This window comes from Corvus brachyrhynchos, unplaced genomic scaffold, assembly GCF_000691975.1.
Source record: "Corvus brachyrhynchos isolate BGI_N302 unplaced genomic scaffold, ASM69197v1 scaffold306, whole genome shotgun sequence".
NCBI lineage: Eukaryota > Metazoa > Chordata > Aves > Passeriformes > Corvidae > Corvus > Corvus brachyrhynchos.
In genome coordinates this window covers 107427-123028 of record NW_008238646.1, presented here as the reverse complement: position 1 = coordinate 123028, position 15602 = coordinate 107427, and the positions used below count along the sequence as shown (strand labels likewise).

General features: G+C 41.0%; 1 protein-coding gene across 1 annotated transcript in view; it reads right to left on the bottom strand.

The window, feature by feature from the left end:
• Nucleotides 1–366: 366 nt before the first annotated feature.
• The window catches only part of LOC103617944 (probable ATP-dependent RNA helicase YTHDC2), a 29169-nt gene continuing 13933 nt past the window's right edge, over nucleotides 367–15602 (bottom strand). The window contains 17 exon segments of the mRNA XM_008636289.2: nucleotides 367–1428; nucleotides 2504–2686; nucleotides 4517–4720; nucleotides 5726–5903; nucleotides 6306–6595; nucleotides 8042–8151; nucleotides 9276–9471; nucleotides 10198–10344; nucleotides 10756–10911; nucleotides 11430–11702; nucleotides 12042–12161; nucleotides 12296–12401; nucleotides 13680–13762; nucleotides 14708–14788; nucleotides 14890–14977; nucleotides 15054–15150; nucleotides 15321–15499. Of these exon segments, the coding sequence (XP_008634511.1) occupies nucleotides 1339–1428; nucleotides 2504–2686; nucleotides 4517–4720; nucleotides 5726–5903; nucleotides 6306–6595; nucleotides 8042–8151; nucleotides 9276–9471; nucleotides 10198–10344; nucleotides 10756–10911; nucleotides 11430–11702; nucleotides 12042–12161; nucleotides 12296–12401; nucleotides 13680–13762; nucleotides 14708–14788; nucleotides 14890–14977; nucleotides 15054–15150; nucleotides 15321–15499 (2581 nt within the window). The 3' untranslated portion in view covers nucleotides 367–1338.

Genomic DNA, 15602 nt, shown 5'->3' with positions numbered 1-15602 from the left:
CAAACATTACACCCCACCTGTGCTCCCTCTCTGGGCCAGCTCCGTCCCTGGAGTGCACAGGGCCCTGTAGATCTGTACAAGGCACTACTGCCCCACATTCCTGCGTGGGCACAGGCCTGGAAGTACTGTAAAAGGCAGCAAGAGCCTCATGCACTGTCTTGAGACACAATGTATTAGGCAGTACAGCCTTACATGCACCCAGTCAGTCCTGGCAAAGGTAAAACTGATGGTTCATGTATGGAGCTCGCTACACAGAAGGCAAAATGGATGCACAGGGTAATATCCTGAACAGACATGAGAAAATAGGTAGATGCTCAGCAGCAGAAAAAAGTTTTGGTTTAGCCAAAGAATGGCCACAAACAGTGCTGACAGTGATCACAGTGAATTTATACCAGCCTTACAGTACAGTATGTTAAGGACTAAGAAAAAGCCAAATAAACCAAGTCAGTAGTGGTATGGAAGAAAAAGAAACAACTTGAAAGAAAGCATGAAGACTTATGTTAAATGATCAAGGAAATTGTACTGGTAATTATTTTTTATATTCTTTTAAAGAAATACAACTCTTCTACCAGTGCCTAAATTAGGGAACTATTGAAGTGCCACTTGGCCGCGGGCCTCTGAAAGACTGTTTCAGCTTGTCAAGGGGCGAGTCCCATCTTAAAGGTGAAAAATAATCAAAACATCAGCGGACGCACCCAATCTCAAAAGTCTCATGCTCCTTCTTCTTTATTTAAATGAAATTTAATTAAAATAATCAAATCCAATAACAATTAAATAATTAATAAATAAAATAATTTAATTTAAAATAATTACATTTAAATAAATTAAAAATTCACATCTCCAGCTGCTTAGGTGTTTGTATGACTACATTCTTCTCTCTTGCACTGTGGATGCAGAAGTTCAACCAACACTTACAGAGCCTTTCAACATATTTGGAGTTATTATTTTTTTAACTGAACTGCAAGACCGATTAATTAACATTCACATTCTCACACCTTGTACTGGGCTGAGAAAGCTTTAACTGCAGACTGCGTATCTGAACTGTCTGCTATGCTATTTTAAACCCACAGACAACTTACAAGGGGTCCATTGTTTCAAACTTTGTTTTGAACTTAACTGTATTTTTAAGTATCAGCTGCACACTACTGTAAAAAAACCAACTCAGCCAAAAACCAGGCTCAGCTGGGAAAAAAACAAAATGAACAGAATATTTAGTACCAAGTGTACCTCTCCTTCCACAAGCTACAAAGACTGTACAGTGATGATACACTGTATGTGGACAGCTTTTCCTCTACCACAAAACCAGGAAGCAACGCAGGAGTAACTACCTCTGCCATACTACTTGGCACGCTCAGTCAGGCTTTTTCCTGCCAAAGGAATACGGTCCCAAAGCTGCAGCAACTGCTCTCCAACTTGTGGTTCCAGCTCCTAGAAAGGATCAGGAAATCCGGGAAGTTATCTGCACTGCTACTATTGAGCATACAGAAACGATTTATTACTGAATTAGGTGAGGTTGCCGGTGATTGCTTTCAAACTTTCTACAAGAGCTCATCATCCCTTTTGCTATTGGGACAAACATTAGAACTCCCAGCAGAGCAAGGTTTTCTTACTAGGGCTCAGCAGGAGATAAAAACTTTCATAAGCCACCCTGGCCTAGAGGGTGTTTGGGGTGTTTCCATTCCCAGTGAGATGTCAGTTCTCACAAAGATAATTCCAGTGAACACACTGCCTCCATACACAAGAACAGACGCACCAGATACTTCGTACCTCCCACAGGTCACTCACTTACTAACTCAAGATCATTATTTTCCACATCTTTTAAGTTGAATTCCATCAAGTGTGGTGGAGAATGTGGAAAGAGAGGTCACAGGAAATACAGTGGCTGTTCTTTCCTTGTACTTCTTTCCTCCAGTTTCTTACAACTGGAGAGAGTTTCGGAGAAGAGAAGGTGAAACAAAAACTTTAGCTCTTGAGTCATCAAGATGTTTTGGGAGGGGACGGAGAGAGGGCAGAAACTGCCACAGAGAAATTCTGTGCCAATTCTCTGGCTTTTTGTAGTTGCAGTTAGAGCTTTAACAGATTTGAGAATGGTCCTAAGCTTTACTCTACCTCAAAACTCGGGATTCTCTTCAGGCTTTACAGAAAAAAGCTTTTAATTATGAACAGTTATTTGGGTGTAACAGACTGTCTAAGAGAATACATCTCAACCAAACATGGCACAAACCTCCAGAACTAAATTACAAAAAAACCCCAACTACTTCTTTTTGGAAGCATCCGCCTTTAAATCATTTTTTAAACACATAAGCAAGAAACTGTTTTGATTTTATCAAAATGTCCCCATTACTTCAGCGGTAATTCTGCATTCGCTGAAGGTACAATGCACCAATGAACTGGGATTCAGATTAGCAGACACATGAACAAGTGGCGATAAACTGAACAAGCCAATAAAAAATACACAGTTCTTCTACCAAGTGAAGAAAACTTTAGGAGAGAGTAACATTACCTGGCCATCTCTACCTATCTGTACTTTCTTACTGTCGTTCCACGGGTTGAGCAAATGGTGTGCAAACTGAAAAGGAATGCTTTCTTTTCGGATCCAGTCCACCTTAAACACACCTCCGAAACCAGCAGATCCCCAGTCTTGACTTTTCTCACGCCCAATTGCTGAACCCATTCTAGCAAACCCCTGGGACAAAAATGGAAAGAACAGACATAATGGGACCACATCTGTCTGCGGCAGAACGAGATAAATAACTGAACTTCCTGTGAAACTTTCAAAATAGTTTCAAAGTGATTAACACACTCTCCACCATGAAGCTGGAGCTTCCAAAATGTTTTACACCTAGAAAGTTAGAAGTAGCACTTCTTTTTCCACTTCAAATATGCCTTGTAGGGTTTGACCGTAAGGAATGTCCCTCAATGACAAAATTATCACTGAAGGTTTTTTGAGCTTCGTAACAGATTAAAAAGCTGTTGCAAAACCACCTGAAGCAGAAGGAAATCAAGATGAATATTCTAGTACAGAATAGTCCGTTAGATATTCACATTCCTTGTCAGTTGTAGGTTATTTTTGCAGAAATCCCTTTGTTCCTTCTCATGTTCCCTCTACGTTAACTTTCACATAGAACCGGGACAGTGTAGCTGTTCTTCCAAGAAAGAAGTCAAAGCTGCTTTTATTTCCCTCTTTAGTGAAGCTGGACAAAATTCCACCATGACAAGTATTCAGAAAGAAAATGAAAGGAACCCCAAACCCAAGATAGCATTTAACTTACTTCAGGACACCCTGATTTGCCCACACACCAAACCAACCAGAAGTGAACCCAACCCCACAGACAATGGATCTACTATTCAGGTGAATTTATGCCAGTTAGGATGTAGCAGTCCAAAAGATGCAGTTCACTGTGTAAATTACCAGCACTCACTGCTGTTGTAAGACATGCAGTCCTAGATAGCTCAAGGCAGACTTAAATGAGAATTAATGAAAGGAACAGTGGAAAAAAAATAAATGTGGACTAGAAAGAGACAGTTGGGACAACAGAAGATTAATAGGGAAGTTAATCCCACATTCCCATGAGGGTGCAGTGCCCCGTCACAACTGGAAGGGCAGGGAAAGGTCAACCACCTGCACTCCTGACATCGGCGTGTCTTCCCTTCCCCGCTTCCCTGTCTGAGAGCACCAATGCAACCGCCCATTTTCGGTATCAACTGGCTTGCTGAAAATTACTTGCCAGTATTACACCTGCGTTTGCCAAATCATCGTACACCGTATGTCACTGCAGTCCTTCAGTGGTATTGCCAAGACAGCTGTGTTTCGGTTGGTTCCTTAGATTTTAAGTTCAGCTCATTTTTACAAATAGCTTATATATGAAGAAGTAAGCGGGCCTTTCTTTAGCTGGAACAACTGAATTTAGCTGGTTCAAAGCTAACGTGCAACTTTGCACTACCAGGTCAAGTTTTTAACTTCAAACTGACCACAGATTTGACCAACAAACTGTTGACATGTATCTCACTGAACATGAAGTCAAGACACAGCTCTGGAAGAATCATGGCCAGCTTCCTAACTGGAAGTGAATAAAACCAGTTTTTATTAAGATTTTAATAAAGAAATGTATGAGTTTCCTGGCTTTAGAAAGCTATGACTTGCCTGTAACTCCTTGCTCACTTACAATACACACTTTGGCATGCAAAGAGTAGCAATCCCTGACTTTGTCAGGATTTTTGGGGCGCTTTTTGTTGTTTTAGAGGATTAATGTAGGGTATAAACATTATTCTGACTCATGATGTTTGGAGGCAATTCTGTCTCCGCCTTCGAGGGACAAACTGAGCTAACTAGAAGAGCATGTTTCAGAGAAGAATTAAATGCTCTTTCTTCAGCAAGCACAGACATTTGCACACTGCTCTGCTTCTCAGAAGGCCGGGAGTCATAAGCAAAGCTGTCCACACTACACACAGTCATCTGCTGCAGCCTCCTAAACCACCAACCACTGCTAATACTTAGTTTTAGATTAGGACTCACCTGAAAGCATCCAGACCCTTGAACAGAAAATATTAAGTAAACCAGGCTGCTCTCCCAAAAGGCTCCATTCAGTTTCCCTTCATTACTTGGCGTAGTGGACCATATTCCCTTCTGTTGAGAAATATCAATGTTTTGCAAGTTGCTGCTTTTCATTATAAAGTACCGAACTGGCCTATTTTGTCTTGGTGAAGGAGATCTGCAACCCTGGAAAAAATAAATTAAATTAATAAATACAACAAAATAAACCAGGCTTTATTTCTGAAGCGTTACACACACGAACATAGAAATCCTTGACTGTGCTCCTCCCTTCCTCCTCCAGCTTCTGGAAGAAACGTAAAATCAGCTGGTCCTGTCTGAAATGGCTGTAAAATGTATCCGACGTCTATTTTACATTTTGAAAGCACTTCTCAACAATTCCTCCGTGAGGAGCCGAAAACAAGTAGAGCAGAAGAGGAGTAAAAAGTCTAGTGATTAATTACCATTTGTTTAAGTCTGACACGCCTTGAGATGGCACCAAAATTAATCATCCTAGACTGCAGCCTACAGCACACCACTCCCATTTGTACCTTCAGGAAACATGTTTTCTTCCTTTTACACTGGCTCAACCTAAAAGCTGAAAAACTCAAGAGGAATTACTAAATCCTCCAGTGAGTCCGTGAGGTTTCGTTTCAGTGATCTGTTTAGTATCACTGCAGTTTACCATTCAAGTATATGGGGGCAATTATGACAACAAGCTCGTTAAATGTGTGCTTTGTTAAAATAACCCTCACAAAAAACCCCAAGCAGTCATAAGAAGGCAGGTAACACAGATAACACAATATTTAAAGAGAATCTGTATCAATGGATGCTGTTACAGAAACAGAAAGGCAGAATCCAAAAACTTCAGAAGTGTGTGTACAATGTACTAATTTAGTTGAAAAAAATTAATACACCCTCACCCTTTTTTAAAAAAAAAAAAATCTCATTTTTTTACTTTGGATAGCTTTACCTCAGCAGTCCACAAATACTATCTTTGCTGTATTAAACTAGCGTAACAAGGATATTTAGTCTAGATTTTAAGTTCCAGAAGGAAGTATTATGCAGCTGTTATAAACGAAAAGTTAAGTCAGGTTCCTAATTTAGCCGTAAAATACCTAATTGTTGCAGAATGGTATCAGCAAGACATCCCTTTACTTTCGAAGGGCAGGGTGGTACTTTGGAGAACTCTACCTTTGCAGATACTGGAGAAGAAGGACTAGCACAGGGGCTGGGACAGCTACCGCTGTCTGCAGGCTTCACTGAGGACTGAGCTGATCTGTCATCTGAGGATCGTTTGGAGAGCAAAATGTCTTTTTCTTTGTACTTCTTTGGCTGGTGGAGTGCAGGAGATGTAGATTTCACTGAAACTCTAAAAAGGACATGCCTTCAGTTTCACGAGCACTCACTGAACAATTTACATACATACCTGTCAGCCTACTGCATGGCCACATGTATTACAGCAACTACAACATATACTAAACACTAACTAAAAACCCATACCGGTCATGCATTGTTTTTTAATGCTACTGCTAAACCTCGTCTGCTACTTCTCAAAGATCACAATTCATGGACAATATTCCTGACTGCTCTCTCAAACAGCAGGCCCATGTATGAAATACTTCTCAGTGAAACTACAATGCAGCATAGGACAGTATCACACCTTTCAACTGTACTGCCACTATTTCCACCTCCTTATTACTAGCAGAAATTTAAGTGATGCTTGCATACATAAATTGCAACCTACAGTGTCTAGAAGACCTCAACATCTTACTTTTCAGCACTAGAGGAGTCGGAGAATTCAGTTTCTGTTGAGCTTTTTCTACTGTTGGTTGACTTCCATGTAGATGCCAAAGGAAGCTCTTCACAAGTCACAGGTCTTGGTCTCTGGCCAATTCCTGAAGGCTGCTGCAGACCTGCAGACTGTTCTTCAGCACTCAGAACAGCTGTAATGGCTCTTACAGTTGTTTCATCAGCTTGAGACCACGGTTTAGAAGGAGCTCGCATACGACGCAGGAACAAACTGTGCCACTTCTGCCTGAGTTGCAACAGCATCCCAGCAGCCTGTAATGAATTCCAATTCTGTTACAGACTGATGAAAATTACATCAGGCAGGTGAGAGTACCCTACTCTTTCCTATCAGGCAGCACCTCGCATTCCAGGGAGAACAAGGTCCAAACTGAAAGGCAAGACCAAGGTCTTGGGGAGGGGGAATAACTCTTACTTAAAATAAGATGTTAATTTATTTTCTTTTCCTTGGACGCAAGGTAATTTTTGGAACATTTCCTTTAGCTCTGTACTAAACTTTACACTGTATTGCAAATCCACAGATTTTTTTTCCTTTTTATCTTTCTAGAAAACCCACTTTTTTCATGCTTTATGCCCTTCCTATCAAATCAATCTGTACTCACGCACTCTTGAGTCATACCTGAGGGAAAAGAGCTCTAAGTGACATTTTTCTTACACAGACTTCTGCTCAAATGCAATGACTAAATTCAGAAGACTAGAGTCTAATTCCCATGTTATCAGAAATGCTTCCATTGAAAAAAAAAATTTTAAAAATCACTCTTCTGGACATGTCTAGGACAGACAGCATTATTATTAGAGCTGGTGAGTTCCAGGGTTTCACGATCCATAAACTACCTCCTACCACAGCCACAGCTCTTCAATGACCTAAAGCCTTCTGTTTCAAAGAGGTTTTTATTTCTCCTTCTGAAATCTGATAGCAACTTTCTTTCAGCAGCTCCAGCTTCAAGTGCTCCTTTTTCGATCCGATTGTGGTTATGCTCTCAGAGAAAGAAAAACACAATATGCCAATGTGACTGTTCTCTCAGCTCCTGTTCAGATTTTGGCTATCCCAGCTCATGCTGTGGCCTGATGGAGCACCACACAGGCAGGACAGGAGGCCAGAAGGAGCAAAAGGGCCATTATGCAGCCACTGTCCCCTGCAGCCTGCTGTCCCCTGCAGCCCTTATCTTTTGTCTGGCAGTCTCTTCAGAATGTGCTCACTTGTGGAAACAGACAAAACTGCCAAGCTCAGACACATAAAACATCATATTGCCCAGAAAGTTTCTGAAGCAGATCCAACAGCATCTGGACTGCTGAGGCTTTCCTGCTCCCTCATGTGAGAGACAGGACACCCACACCCCATGATGGAGGAAGACGGAAGAGCACTCTCACTGTTGGATTAGGTGACCAATTATTTTTTGTCTTTTTGCTCATAGGTACAAGGTTTGAAAGGTATGGGTGGTAGGTTACAAAACCTTGCGACTTGCACGTTGAATACGTGAATTCATGTGACAGCTCTGGGCCAAAGGGGATTGAAGCCCTTTAACTCTTGATGAGCTCACGAAATACGGGTTAAATCACAGAGTACTTAGTTTGACAGACCCCAACGGACCATGACATTCTTAGAGAAAATTCCTGGCTACTCAAACGTTACAAAAACCTTTTTACATCTTCTTATAATCCTTCTACATGAAGCAAACACAGGAGTGATTTCTTACGTACTTCAGGGTCCAGTCTGAGATGAAGCCATTCATCCAGCTTCAGTAGTGCCAGATCAGCAGTTGTTTTGTCCTCCATCTCACTGTCACTGCTATCATTAGATACCCCTCCCCCTGAATTAAAGACAAAAGGTGCATTAGCATTTCTGTATTATTTCTACTTATATACAAAAACCTGAACACTACTGTATTACCAGCAATAAATATTTTTCCTTCTAAAATTGACTTTACAATGTAAACTGTTGTAAAACTACTTCTTCTTTTCTGCAAATACACTGCAGAGTCTTTGCTCCAGATAGGAGCAATCAAGTAGCCAGACCTGCTGAAGATCCTACTGTGTAAAAACCTGTACTGATGTGGTCTGACTCAACTCATGTGCCTTCACCAGTATTCACAAGCCACTATCCAGCTGTTGCCTGAAGCTGTTTGTAAAACCACACGTGGCTCTATTTCCTAGTAAAAGAGCAGAATTTTTTTACTAGATTACTAGATAAAGACCTAGTAAGAAAAAAAAAAATTATAGATACGTATGGCTATTAATTAGGAATCCTTATTTCCTAGAGTGCAATTCAATCAGCATGAACACTATTCTAAGGTCAACAGTTTAAAAGCAAGACAGAAAAGCTTCACAAATAAGTTGGACTTTTAGTTTGATTCAACCTATGAGAAATAGCAGCAGTTATTTTTGCTTCCATTCCTACAGCACTCCATTTAAATAAGAAAAAAAAGGAAATTTCTATATATTCTCCATTACTTCTAGTTAACAGCACAGCTAATTGACATTAGAAATTATCAGTGGAAAATATCTTGAAAATGCATGTGTCGGCTAGAAGCAGTAGGTCTTGTTTGCCATACTGATTGTTTCTAAATTATTCAGTTTGAATAATCTGGTCTGAAGTATCAAATAAAGCAGTCTGGAGAAAAAGAACACACATGCTATGCTTCTCAGTACTAGTATTATCATTAGACACTGTGGCTGCATTCTCTCCTTACAAACTGCACTGTAGTTTCTGAGACCCCAGAACTGTGTCAATTATGCATATGAATCTGTAAGGAATCCCAAAACTGAGACATTTGTTACAGAACCTACAAACTATTCCTGAATAGCTACAGGAATCATTACACTGTTATTTCAGAAGTCGCCAATATATGCTTTAAAAATGATTGAAAAAGAAGCTTTGCACACCACACACTGGTGTATGCCAATAGAAACATTCCAAATCCACACTCCAGTGTACCTCGGAAGGCTGAAGATGCCTGCAAGGCGTTACTTGGCAGTCTGGCTGGTCCACAGAAGAGGGACACGGTGACAGGTGTCACAACAGAGCAGCACCTGATGTTTGCTGTCTTGCGAGCTCTCGTCATTTTGTCATAGATAAGCCAGTCTGTAGGGAGGGCCTGGATGGCTGCAGCTTGTCCATCTGCTGGGGGAACCTGTGCAAGAGCAGATAAGACTGGGCTATTATACCCTCTACCTGTAGTTAACATACATTTCAATATCTTTCTTATTTTATCCAGAGACACTGTGGATGCCTCAGCCTGGCAGTGTTCAAGGCCAGGCTGCGTGGGGCTCTGAGCAACCTGGACTAGTGGAAGGTGTCCCTGCCCATGGCAGGGGGTTGGAACGAGATAAGCTTTAAGGTCCCTTCCAACCCAAACCGTTCTGTGATTCTGTATCTTTAGGAAGAAATACGTATATCATTATATACGTATATAACACATACGTATATAAAAATAAAAATAAGTAAAAATATACACGCAAATAAAAAAGCACGAGAGAATTCAACCAGATGCACAAATTATCCTACCACCATGAAACAAAATACTTTGCTTTCAAAAGAGATGTTAAAGAAGAAAAGTTTCAGAGCAGAACTTCTTGCTTTTAAGAGCAGGGATCATTATATCTTTACAACAATTTTACAGCTAGGGGTGTTTTTTTGTCATTTTGCCTTGTTCCATCTAGAGAAAGGACTAATTGAAACAATGGAAAAATGAACCAACTCCAATTCTACCAACTGGTAGGAAAAGTATTTTCTAAAGCTGCAGTGTTTAATGCCCTTGCTGCTTTTAAAGTACTGACAACTAGGAAAAGACGTCTCTAAAACATCTGATAGATTCTAGTGCTCTATTTTGTGAACTAGAAATTCAAAGTGATTTTACCTTGTCATACTGAGATTGACCAAGAACAGAGGTAGGATGAAATCGCACTTTCTTCTCCTTTGGTTCAGTCAAAACCAGGCTTTCCCTGTCTACGTGCACAAGATTGAAAACCTGTCAGAAGAACAGGACAAAACGGTGCCATGTTAGCTTGTGTTTGGTTCCCAAAAGGAATTTGAAAACAAAGGTGAGATAAACTACCAATTTGTTGCATCTTTCACCGCTGCCAACCTTAACAGCATCAAGAAGAAACCATTACACTGAAATCCCTCCCGATAAGGGGTTGTAGACTAACACAGAATACAATTACTTTCTACAGTACAAAGACATTTCCTATGGGAATAATTTACTAAAACATAATGACCCAAAGAAATTCATCTCGACACTGAAATGCAGTGCCATGTGGAGATGAGGATGCCTCCGGTTAGATCAGCCGCACTGCCTCATCTACACCACACCCCGCATCAACGTGTACGTGAAGGTCTGATTCAAATTAAGTAAGAAAAATGACACCAGTGAACATTATTTCTGTTACAATTTCTACAGGCTGGACTTTAAAACGAGGTTAAAATTTCTTCCAAGCTGTTTACCCGAGGCTCTAAGCTGGCCGAGCAGCTGTGTTCTCATTCCTACGATGATTTCCATCGTGGCTTGGGATAGGAAGTTCTTTTCACAGAAGGCTCTCTCCCAGCCATCAGCGCGCGCCTTCTGCCACGCCTGAAAACGTTTTTTACATTTGCCTATCAGTTTGACTAGCTAAAACTAAAAAATGCATTTTAAAAAAATTACATTTATGTCAATAAAATGAAGGCAAAACCCACTCTGGAAGTAAATGCATCAAACTAGATTTTTTTTCTGTTCAAGAATTAGATTCTCTTTACCTATTCACTCCAGTGATCATTACGTCAAGTTAAAATGATTGATTCAATAAAGATCATTACGTTAAGATCATGATTTGAAGTTACCAGTGTAGCAGGATGTAAAGAGCCACACTGTTGGCACATGGCTGGAACGCTCACAATCTTATAAGGTTTGGAAACATCAACAAAACATACCACAGAAAGTGTTCCCTCACACATTGATGAGTCCAACACACAGGAAAGCCACTAGGCAAAAATAACGTCTTCTCCAAGGCCTTACTCACAGTCCAGCACTCTACATCCAAGTTGACTGGTACATTATTTGCCTTGATGGGCGATCTCCTGTGATGAGTACTCTCTGAAATGAAATCCTACCTGGAAAGCCCTGAGCAGGGCCATGTGGTCACTGAACGTCCCTGCAGCAAAACGCTTCCTGCACAGCATGGCTGCACGCTTTTGGGAGGCCAGCGTGGGCAGCACAAAAGGGTCTTGGCCGGCAAGAGCACAGGCAATGGTCAGAACAGGATCCAGGCACTTCAGCACAACAGCATACAACACCATTTTACCCAGGTGTGGCTCTACAGGTAATTCAGTGAGGTGGTAACCAAGCTCAGTGAGATCTTCCCAAGGGTCCATGGCATCTATGGTCTGTTTATAAACAAACAAACAAAGGAGAGGGGGACAGGGACAGTGGACAAAATCAGTTTACAGTAAAAGCAGAAAGGATGTGAATACTGGACATTAACGAGACTTGTTCCCAAACACTAAAACAGCAAGTCCAACTATTAACAGAGACGACTTTGAATCACTCTCTTCCCCGACATGGAAAAACACATCCCCACACACAAAATGAAAACAGACAATAAACAAGAACTCAAAACATCCTGAAGTAATTAAAAACAGCTTCAGTACAAACAGAAGTCAGTAAGATAGGCTGCTACACCACAAATATGGAATCAAACGAAATTCCCACCTACCTTTCCTGACCTTAAGCATGTGCACAGCATTTCTGACAGTTACAGCAGGCGGAGGATCAGGAGCTTTCATAAGAAAGTCCACAACTGGACAATTAATTGGAGCCAGAAGCTTTGTGTATAAACAAATCTCCTGCAAGTTCAAAGGCAGAAGAAAAAAGGTTACTAAGACTTGGAAACAAACCCAACACACGATTTTTTGCAATTAATAGTATGGTTTGATGACATTAAATTTTTTAAAGTTACAATTTCAAACTGAACATGCACCTGAAGTGGCATTCTTAGAAGTTCTGGAGACTGAAATTCCAACATATTCTGAAATCGGAGCCTGCTGAAGAGACGAAAACAGACTCCAGGCTGACAGCGCCCAGCCCTTGAAAATAAAGTATGGGAAGTTGTGAAAATTAGGATTTTTTTCTAAAAACAAAACCAACCAACCAAAAGCCAACAAACAGACACAGAAACTTAGAACGGAAAAGCAGAAGCAGTTCTGTGAAGAAGGTGTTGCTAAGGGTAAGTCACACACAGAGTTTGAGTTTTGCAAGCGTGGATTATTTTGGATGGCATGGAAATTTTTTATTGTAATTTTAACCCAACACTGAGAAATCTGGAGAAACAAAAACAAGGCTTATCTAAGTAAAGGCCGTGGGTTTTTTGCTAACCTAAGACCAGTCCAAATCTCAATCATCCTTTGCTGTAAGGACTCTAAGCTGCAAACTTCGTTTCTTCCCTGTGCATCCCCCAAACAGAAGTTACTCTTGGAGTAAAAGGTAGAATAAAGATTAAATAACTTGTGACTGAAGGGACAGAGACAGCAAATTCTCACATTCACACACAAATACTTGACGCTTAATGCCAACAGAATTGATGAAACAGGCATTTGTTGCTACAAAACTTCCAAGCCCTCACCCACAGTGTTGGGAAGAATATGATCATGGCCTGTTAAGTCATGGATAGTTTGGAGAAAGTGAAATCGGCAGTCCTCTGCCCAAAGACAAGGTGTGAAAACAGGTGGACACTGTGACTGCTGGTGCTACGTGGGAGAAAGAGGAAGGAGAACAAATTAATGTAGAGGAATTCCTTGTGGAACAGGGGCATGAGATACCCCAGGAGAGCTTGGGCATCCCAGGGCTGTTGCACAAGTACCCCGGGGGGGCCCTCAGGCTAAGACCAGGTTGCCAAGGCACCTGCTAGCCGGCAGCCTTGAACAGCCTTGGGAAAAGGCACACACTGGTCAGCTCCCCCGCTGCTTCGAGGCTTTCTCATGGGAAAGGGGCGTGAACTTTGAAAAAGTCTAACTTGGTGAAGGTAAACAATGAAACGGGAGCACAATGCTCAAACTGTATCGGTGTTCCTGTCGTGTCTCAGGCTGGCTCTCCTGCACCCGGGACCTCCCCCCCGTTAAAAATTAATGGGGTGGAAAACAACCTAGACCTCTGGGAAATGCCTGAGCATCACTTTTCTACAACTCGGGAAATGATTCCAAGGAAATACATGCTGACCCCTACTCATCTGCAGAGAATGAGTGCTGGCCATTGCCCAACACGACACTGGACTAGGCTAGAAACAGTTATTATGCTGTGTGCTTTATTCTTAACACACAGGACGGTGGAGATCTGCGAAATAAGAACCATTATGAGGCATTTATTACCTGCCTTTTCTCTGGATAGCACTGGCTTTTGAAATCCACCCCATTCTTAGCACTGTAACACAGCTCAGTGCATCAAAAGACTTCTATAAAAACAAAGAAAGGAACATAAGCCCAAGACTGAATAGGGCACATGAAATAAAAGTTACTAGTTATTTAGATTACCAACAGAAGTTCTCTAAAAAGTATGACATAGTAATATATACAGCAGCTTCTGGCACAAAGATATCTTCTCGGTTTCACGTGAATTTATGATGGTACCTACTTTGCAGTATCTTTGTGCTACACAGTTTTCGAAATTAAACTTTTTCTAGTCAACAGGTAATTGCAAGTCAGTAAAAGATACGTCAGGTCTGCGTTCTGAGATATCACAAAGCAAGCAAAAATACATTATTATACCAAATAAAGTTTTCCTCTTTATCTCACTTGGAAATTACCTCCTTATTTTCCTAGATTTGATGTAAAATTACCAAAAGAAATTGTATTATAAGAACTTCAGAAATTTGGTGTGTGGATCTCCTACGAAATCCAACTCCATTTTCAAAGCCATACACTAGGTCTTAAATTGCCTCGTTATGTTACCTCACTTTTCTTGAACAAGTAACTTAGGAATAGGCATGCAACACACCCAAAAAAGTGCTTAAAAGCTTAATGGGTTCTTTTTGGACTTGACACAATAGTAGGACAAAAGGAACTCCCAGTGTCCTCCAAGTCTCAGGAAGGTGGTGGTCTAAACGGAGGACTTGTTTTAAAAATCAAACCGAAATACTAAACTACAAAAAAAAAAAAAAGATCCATCAACACCTCAACCTACGTTAGTTTTTACAGGGCTTTTAGACAGCTAGCTATTTACAGTGTTTGTCATAAAACAAATGGATGAGTGAGGTCTCAGTGAGGTCTGTTGCCTGACAGGCACTAGCTCTCAGCCTACTGATAAGTTAAAGAAAAAAGCTCTCCAAAATTTATGCACCGTGTGTTTTAGAATGGCACTAGCAAGTTCACTTCCCAAAGACAATTTAAGGCAGCCGTACCTCTTTCACCTTGCCTGAGTCAATGACAAATACAACATCACTGACTGTTACGCTGGTTTCTGCAATATTAGTAGAAAGAATCTGCAATGAAAAAAACAACCAAAGAACCAAAACTGTAGTAACTGTGAAAGCAAAGGCAAAACAGATCACTGTCGCATCTGACCAAGTCCTCTGATACTTGCAATTTTGCGGACGCCAGAAGGTGGAGTTTCAAGCACTTTTTTCTGATCCAAAGTCTGCACACTCGAATGAAGCATGAAAACTTGGTATCTAATGCAAGACAAAAAGCACGTTTTAAGGATCCTTTAAAGAAGCAATGGAAAGCCACAGAAACTAAAGGTTTTACCTGGGAGCATTATCAGCAAATCTCTTGTCATCAAAAAGAATGCGGTCCCTCAGGCTCACTATCTCATCATATCCAGGAAGAAATATTAAAATGGCTCCTAAAGAAGGAAGTGCGTTTGCAGAGTTAAACAGAAGATTCAAACATATGTCAGCGCCACGTAGACCAGCACTCGGAAGGTTTTAACTTTTGGGGATTTCCAAAGAGCGAGCAGGATTCATCAGAAGCTGAATCCACAACAATTCACTGGGAGTGTGGGTATTTACCTACCCGCATCACAGCTACGACAGATGCTGTGGAGTAAGTGCATGGTCAGATCCAGATCCACTTTTTCATCCTCAAAGCTGTGATGATAAGCTGTCAGTAGCTCTCTGTCCTCTGCACTAAGGTCGCTACCACTTTTTTGGACCAGGGAACTTTCATCCAGATTTCCAAATCCGAATGAAGCACTGTAATAAAAAAATACGCAGAAGGCTGTTCCCTTCAGGTTTGCATTCAGCCATCAGCTCAAACTTAGATCAAGACCAACATGACCACCGGTCTTGAATTTTT